An 8674-nucleotide genomic window follows, 5' to 3' on the forward strand; every position below is an offset into this window, starting at 1 on the left:
TGTTGACCAGGATGGTCTCGATCTCTTGACCTCGTGATCCACCCGCCTCCGCCTCCCAAAGTGCTGGGATTATAGGCGTGAGCCACCGCGCCCAGCCAATAGAAATTATTTCAACCAATCACAGTGGCTCACACCTATAAACCCAGCACTCTGGGAGACTGAGATGACAGGGTCATTTGAGACCAGGAGTTTGAGACCAGCCTGGGAAACGTAGTTAAGTTTCCATCTTCACAAAAAAATGTCTTAAAAATTACCAGGCATGGTGGCAACACCTGTAGTCCCAGTTACTCAGGAGGCTGAGGCAAGAGATCATTTGAGCCCAGGAGTTGATTACACCACTGCATTCCAGCCTGGGCAACAGACCAAGATCCTGTCTCAAAACAAAACAACAACAAGAAAAATACCCAAAGACTAACTTTTAAAAATGGTTATATTAGAGCAGCTTGACAATTGGTAAGGTTTTTTGTCTTTTTTAGACAGGGTCTCACTCTGTCACCCAGGCCAGAGTATAGTGGTATGATCTTGGCTCACTGCAGCCTCGACCTTCAAGACTCAAGCAATCCTCCTGGCTCAGCCTCCTGAGTAGCTGAGACTACAGAATAGCTGGGACTATAGGCATGTGCCACAGTGCCCAGTCAATCTTTTTTTTTAACTTCGTACAGATAGGGTCTCCCTATGTTGCTCAGGCTAGTCTCAAGCATTCCTTCCATCTCAGCCACCCAAGGTGTTGATGTTATAGCTGCAAGCCACCATACGCAGTCTAATGTTTGGTATTTTTTTGAGACAGGGTCTCTCACTCTGTTGCCCCGCCTGGAGTACAGTTGTGCGACCATAGCTCACTGAAATTCCTGGGCTTACGCAATCCTGCCATTTTGGACTTCCAAGTACCTAGAACTACAGTACATGCCACCATACCTAGCTAATTTTTGTATTTTTGTAGAGATGGGGTCTGTGATGCCCAGGCTGGTCTTGCATTCCTGGCCTCATCTTCCCACCTCAGCCTTGCAAAGTGCTAAGATTACAAACATGAGCCACCACACCAGGCCTCATTTTTTAATCTTTGTTTCTTACTAAACAATACCAAAATAACCAACCTGGCATGTTTCTAATAATGGTTTTATTCTATTGCATGAGAATAAAAGGATATACAGTATATAGACTTATGATGGACAAGCTGATTTAAGTATTTTTCCATTTCTAAAACCACTCTTTTCCAGCATGCTTTGAGCTTTTATTGGAGTAATACACTATATAATTTCCTTTGAATAATATCTAAAATATTAACATATGCCATGGGTAATAGTGCTTATTTCAGTTGTTTTACTGTGTTTTCTTTTTTAAACATGATACAACAGCATTAATTCAAAATGTTTATGCAGAAAGGGTTCTACTGAAGAGAATCTTTACCTATTGCAGTTCTAAGACAATGTTAAAATTTTCATCAGTAGCCTTTAAAAGTTAAAGCTCAGGCCGGGCGCGGTGGCTCAAGCCTGTAATCCCAGCACTTTGGGAGGCCGAGGTGGGTGGATCACGAGGTCAAGAGATCGAGACCATCCTGGTCAACATGGTGAAACCCCGTCTCTACTAAAAATACAAAAAAAAAATTAGCTGGGATTACAGGCACGTGCCACCATGCCCAGCTAATTTTTTTTTTGAATGTTTAATAGAGACGGGTACTAAAAAAAATAAAAAAAAAAAAAAAGTTAAAGCTCAAAAACATCAGAATCCACATCTTTTCCATTAAACATAATTTTGTAAATTTACACTCAGAAGCCCCACTTTATTTTTTCACAAAGGCATTTTGCTGTTAAAATGCCACTGTATTTACTTTTAAGTACATACCATTTTTGTGGAAGAAGCCAGTAAACGTAAGCTGCAAATGAGCTGACAAGCTAAAAAAAAAAAAAAAAAAAAAGGAAAATATTTTATCATTTTAATGCTTTTTAGTAAAATAACCTAGACTTTAAAATATAACACTGAAATCGAAGTTACTTCAGCTAACTTATAAGTATTTGATTTCTTCATACTTGATAGGGATTCAGGCCCATGACTCTATGCTTTCCCTGTTAAATATGACATCCAAAATAGTGTGTCTATACACCTAACAAAAATAAACAAATTACAACTCACAAAAACTAAAAACAAAAACACCAGAGCAAGGCAGAAAAAAAAAAAAAAAAAACCACCAAGTAAGAGGCCAGTAATTTACTGTGTTTTAGTGTTCTGCCTGTAAAATGACAGCAGGTATCCCTTTCCACCTTTCAAAAGAAATTTTAGGTGTTTTTTTTTTTTTTCCATTCTTTTTTGGTTTGTTTTAATGGCGGTTTAGTCAATGACTTCATCAACAGGAAATTTTGAAAAGGGGAGCTAAATCCATGCAAAAAAATTTGAATATTTTGAAGCAATGGAAATTCAACCTTCCTAAAAATGATATAGAACCATTACTTTATAATTCAAACAGTAATAAAATACACAATTACAAATCTGTATAGATCAATAATTTACTGTTTCAGTATATCATTTTCACTGTTAGTTTTAGAAGCTATGGAAAAGTTAAAAATAAAAATAAAAAAAGCATGGGCCGGGCGCAGTGGCTCACACCTGTAATCCAGCACTTTGGGAGGCCGAGGTGGGCAGATCACCTGAGGTCAGGAGTTTGAGACCGGCCTGGCCAACATGGAGAAACCCCATCTCTATTATATATTAAAAAAAAAAAAAAAAAAAAAAAAGCATGAACTAGAAATAGTGGTCCTTCTGTTTTCACAAATATCTATTAACAATAGAAAAAGTATAAGGATGGGATAAAATAAACAGAAACATCAATAAGCTTTTGTAGCACCTTTAAACTGCAAAAGAGAATATAGCTGTTGATCAGGAGACATTCATAACTTTCTAGACCAGTTTCCATAGTGTGACATGCACAGACACCAGATTACGGAGACCTATACAGAACAGATGGTGGGGAAAGGAAAGCAGTACTAATCCCTTACTTAAGACATTTACTATCAAAAGTAAACAGTTGCTGGGCACTAAGGACTCACAAAGCGTATAAAAGTATTTTTTTAAATGATGGTGACAATCTACGCTTTTTTTTTTTTTTTTTTTTTGAGACAGACTCTTGCTCTGTCGCCCAGACTGGAGTGCAGTGGCACAATCTTGGCTCACTGGAACCTCCGTCTCCTGGGTTCAAGCAATTCTCCGGCCTCAGCCTCCAAAGTAGCTGTGACTACAGGCGCGCCACTATACTTGGCTAATTTTTGTCTTTTTAGTAGATTTAATATTTTGTATTTCAGTAGTGTTAATTATCAGTATTTAGTATTTTTAGTAGAGATGGGGTTTTACCATGTTGGTCAGGCTGCTCTCAAACTCCTGACCTCAAGATCCACCCACCTTGGCCTCCCAAAGTGCTGGGATTACAGGCGTGAGCCACGGGGGCCCAGCCAATCTAGGCATTTTTATAATCAGATGGGAACAGTTATAGAAAGCCACTGAGGCAAGAGAGTACTAAGGAGCAAGTAATGACTAGAAATAGGTCATATTATGAAGAGGTTAGTCTTGTAAATCTGACTAGGAATCCTCTTTTCTTTTTTCTATTTCTTGAGACAGTGTTTCACTCTTGCCACCCAGGGTGGAGTGCAATGGTACAATCTCAGCTCATGGCCGGGCGCGGTGGCTCAAGCCTGTAATCCCAGCACTTTGGGAGGCCGAGGCGGGTGGATCACAAGGTCAAGAGATCGAGACCATCCTGGTCAACACGGTGAAACCCCGTCTCTACTAAAACTACAAAAAATTAGCTGGGCATGGTGGTGCGTGCCTGTAATCCCAGCTACTCAGGAGGCTGAGGCAGGAGAATTGCCTGAACCCGGGAGGCGGAGGTTGCGGTGAGCCGAGATCGCGCCATTGCACTCCAGCCTGGGTAACAAGAGTGAAACTCCGTCTCAAAAAAAAAAAAAAAAAAAAAAAAAAAATCTCAGCTCACTGTAAACTCCGCCTCCGGGGTTCAAGTGATTCTCCTGTCTCAGCCTCCTGAGGCAGCTGGGATTACAGGGATGCACCACCACGCCCGGCTAATTTTTTTTTTTTTTTCCCCCCTGAGATGGAGCTTTGCTCTTGTTGCCCAGGCTGGAGTGGAATGGCGCAATGGGCTCACCACAACCTCCGCCTCCTCAGTTCAAGCGATTCTCCTCCCTCAGCCTACAGAGTAGCTGGGATTATAGGCATGCGCCACCACGCCCAGCTAAGTTTATTTCAATAGAGATGGGGTTTCTCTATATTGGTCAGGCTGATCTCGAACTCCTAAAGTCGTTGATCCACCTGCCTCGGCCTCCCAAAGTGCTGGGATTACAGGCATAAGCCACCATGCCTGGCCAAATTTTTTTGTATTTTTAGAAAAGATGGGGTTTCACCATGTTGGTCAGGCTGGTCTCAAACTCCTGACCTCAGATGATACACCTGCCTCAGCCTCCCAAAGTGCTAGAATTAACCAATAATGTGAGAGAGCCACTGTACCCAGCTGTACTCCTCTTTTTCTAAGATAGAAAAATAAGAGGCAAGTAAGTAAGATATTTCCATGGAAGATGGGGGGGAATATAGCTACTTAGTTATGTAGGCCACGGAACTGTCTGCTAAAAAACTACAGGGTGGGGGTTTTTAGGGGCATTTCTAGAACAGTAGTACAGAAAGTATGCTAGGGGGCCAGGTGCAGGGGCTCACGCCTATAATCCCAGCACTTTGGGAGGCCAAGGCAGGAGGATCACTTGAGGTCAGATTCAACACCAGCCTGGCCAACATGATGAAACCCTGTCTCTACTAAAAATACAAAACTTAGCCAGGAGTGGTGGCATCTGCTTGCAGTCCCAGATACTTGGGAGGCTGAGGCAGGAGAATCACTTGAGCCCAGGAGGCAGAGGTTGCAGTAAACCAAGATCACACCACTGCACTCCATCCTGAAAAAAAAAAAAAAAAAAAAAAAAGTATCCTAGGCTTTCAGTAGAGGACAAAATTATTATGGAAGAGCAGAAAGTAAGGGTCACAACAGAGTTAGAAGGCATAAAAATGAGGAAAAAACTAAGAACAACAACCATAACTTAAATATCAACAAAAATCGTATATAATGGGAGTCTTAAAAACCTATTCTGTATAAGCAATTCATATATTGTAAACATTTTTACATTACTTTCTGACATGAATCAGATACTTTCTACATGCTATTTTACTAAAAGACAGCTAGTATTTTCCCAGAAAAATTTCCATAAATACTACCTTACACAGTAGAATTAGCTAAAAGCCAAAACACAAGTGAAAGATAAGAACAACATTCTACAATAGAAGACAATCTATTAGCCACAACAAATCTATCCTACTCTTAGTTGCTTCAATTAAACCTACATATTAAGAACAGATTAATTTTCTTAAGAATCCACTTTTTGGCCGGGCACGGTGGCTCAAGCCTGTAATCCCAGCACTTTGGGAGGTCGAGGTGGGTGGATCACGAGGTCAAGAGATCAAAACCATCCTGGTCAACATGGTGAAACCCCGTCTCTACTAAAAATGCAAAAAACATTAGGTGGGCATGGTGGCGCGTGCCTGTAATCCCAGCTACTCAGGAGGTTGAGGCAGGAGAATTGCCTGAACCCAGGAGGCAGAGGTTGCGGTGAGCCGAGATCGCGCCATTGCACTCCAGCCTGGGTAACAAGAGCGAAACTCCATCTCAAAAAAAAAAATAAATAAATAAAAAAATAAATCCACTTTTTATCTATCATGTCTTTCTGCGTATCTACTTAGTCCCCAGCTACCAAATCTTTTGTCTAACTGCCAAAATGCTTCCCATTTCTTGTTCTCTCTATGAAAGCCTTACGTATGAAAATACAATTTATTTATATATATATATTTTTTTTTTGAGATGGAGTCTCACTCGTTACCCAGGCTGGAGTGCAATGGCGCGATCTCGGCTCACCGCAACCTCCGCCTCCTGGGTTCAGGCAATTCTCCTGCCTCAGCCTCCTGAGTAGCTGGGATTATAGGCACGCGCCACCATGCCCAGCTGATTTTTTGTATTTTTAGTAGAGACGGGGTTTCACCATGTTGACCAGGATGGTCTCGATCTGTTGACCTCGTGATCCACTCGCCTTGGCCTCCCAAAGTGCTGGGATTACAGGCTTGAGCCACTGCGCCCGGCCGGAAAATGCAATTTATAGAGTCAGAAAATCCAAGTTTGAACTCTAGCTCCACTTACTCACTGTGGTCTATTATCTATAAAATGTATAAAATACGGATATTTTCTCCCTCAAAGAGTGTGAGGCTTAAGATTTTGCTTTTTGCTTTGAGACAAGGTCTCATTGTGTCACCCAGGTTGGTGTGCAGTGGCACACCATCAGCTCACTACAACCTCCAATTTCCAGGCTCAAGCAGTCTTCCCACCTCAGCTTTCCAGAGTAGCTGGGACTACAGTCATGCACCATCACACCTGGTTAATTTTTTTTGTATGTTTTGTAGAGTAAGGGTTTTGCCATGTTGTCCAAGCTGGTCTCAAACTCCTGAGCTCAAATGATTCACCTGCCTCAGCCTTCCAAAGTGCTGGGATTACAGGTGTGAGGCACTGTCCCGGCCTGTTTAAGGTTTTAATTCAATTTTTTTTTTCTTTTAGAAGCTGGGTCTCACTATGGTGCCCAGGCTGGTATTGAACTCCTGGGCCGAAGTGATCTCCCCACCTCAGCCTCGAAAAGTACGGCGATTATAGGCATGAGCCACTCTGTGCTCGGGCAGGCTTGCATAAAATAATGAAGTATCCGGCAAAATACTATCACACTCTTCTACAAAGAGTTTAAACCCAACCAATCAAGAGCTAAATGATCACTTCATCCCTTTATAAGCACTCCTATTTACCGCTTTTTAGTCACTATTTTTCCATATATATCTTTTTACTATATTGGTGTCCCTAGCACCAAGCAGTGTCTTACAGAAAGTTACCCAACAAACTTTTTTTCATAAGATAATGTCCTCCTAGAGTAATAAACATTTAAAAGTCAGGAATCATGGCCGATTACATTGCAGTACTATTAGTATTATTTATATATTTTTCTGAGAAGTAACTCTGATATGCCAGAAAGATCTTACATTTATTTGCACCAGACAGTATTTTAAATCAGTGTTACTCTAAATGTGGTCTACAAACTAAGGCCATTAGGAAAAATGTTACCATTCCACAACTCAAATTAAGAATAACAAAGCACTGAAAATTAAAAACAAAGAAGCAAACAAAATGATCCTTCACAACAGATGATTTGAGACACAGTTTTAAATGGTACATTATGCCTTATACAGGAAAGCCTATAAAACCAGCCTTTTTTTTGGGAGTCTCACTCTGTCACCCAGGCTAGAGTGCATTGGCACTCTTCTCAGCTTACTGCAACGGACATCTGGGTTCAAGCAATTCTCCTGCCTCAGCCTCTGAGTAGCTCGGATTACAGGAACCTACCACCAAGCCTAATTTTTGAGTTTTTAGTAGAGACAAGGTTTCACCACGTTAGTCAGGCTGGTCTCAAATTCTTGACATCAGGTGATCCATCTGCCTCGGCCTCCTGAAGTGCTAGAATTACAGGTGTGAGCCACCACCCCCAGCCAACCAGCCATTAATTATTATAGTATTATTTATCTATGAGAAACAACTCTAAATTTCAATTAACCAATTTTATTTTTTCTTCTTTTTTTATTTTATTTTATTTTTAAGATGGAGTTTCACCATAATGGCCAGGCTGGTCTTGAACTCCTGACCTCAGGTGATCCACCCACATCGGCCTCCCAAAGTGCTGGGATTACAGGCTTGAGCCACCAAGCCCGGCCTCAATTAACCAATTTTAAAAGGCAACATTAGGGCCAGACATGGTGACTCACATCTGTAACCCTAGCACTTTAGGAAGCCGAGGTGGGTCGATCACTTGAGGTCAGGAGTTTTAGACCAGCCTGGCCAACATGGTAAAACCCTGTCTCTACTAAAAATGTAAAAACAATTAGCCAGGCATGGCGGTGTGTGCCTGTACTCCCAGCTACTTGGGAGGCCGAGGCAGGAGAATAGCTTGAATCTGGGAGGCGGAGGCTGCAGTGAGCAGAGATCATGCCATCGCATTTCAATCTGGGTGACACAGCAAGTCTCAAAAATAAATAAATAAATAAATATATAAATAGCCAGGCACAGTGGCTCACACCTTTAATCCCAGGACTTTAGGAGGCTGAGGTGGGTGGATCACTTGAGGTCAGGAGTTCTAGGCCAGCCTGAACAACATGGAGAAACCCCATTTCTACTAAAAATACAAAAAATCAGTTGGCGTGGTGGCGCACGCCTGTAATCCTAGCTACTCAGGAGGCTGAGGCAGGAGAATAGCTTGAACACTGGAGGTGGAGGTTGCAGTGAGTCGAGATTGCGCCATTGCACTTCAGCCTGGGCAACAAAAGCGAGACTTCGCCTGAAAAAATAAAATAATAATAAATAAAAGGTAACATTGGGAATGTGATTTGCTATGCATGATTTCCCCTTCTCCACCTAAAACACTCTGATATGTACCTAGAATAAAGTGTACCAATGATCGCTTTCATAGGTGATTTCTTCCAAGGAAAAGGGCAAAGTTTTCTCTCCCTTCCCTCTCCCCTTGTTTGTGACTACTTTGTCCACGTCCTT

At 41.7% G+C, this 8674-nt stretch overlaps 1 protein-coding gene across 2 annotated transcripts in view; it reads right to left on the reverse strand.

The window, feature by feature from the left end:
* The window catches only part of SUZ12 (SUZ12 polycomb repressive complex 2 subunit), a 74723-nt gene that overhangs the window by 35575 nt on the left and 30474 nt on the right, over window positions 1–8674 (reverse strand). For both annotated transcript variants that reach the window (XM_032280948.1, XM_032280949.1), the window contains one exon: window positions 1843–1892. In XM_032280948.1, coding sequence (XP_032136839.1) covers window positions 1843–1892 — 50 coding nt within the window. The remainder of the gene's footprint in view (window positions 1–1842; window positions 1893–8674) is intronic.

The sequence above is a fragment of the Sapajus apella genome, unplaced genomic scaffold (genome assembly GCF_009761245.1).
Source record: "Sapajus apella isolate SASKATOON/1434 unplaced genomic scaffold, GSC_monkey_1.0 scaffold12, whole genome shotgun sequence".
Taxonomy (NCBI): domain Eukaryota; kingdom Metazoa; phylum Chordata; class Mammalia; order Primates; family Cebidae; genus Sapajus; species Sapajus apella.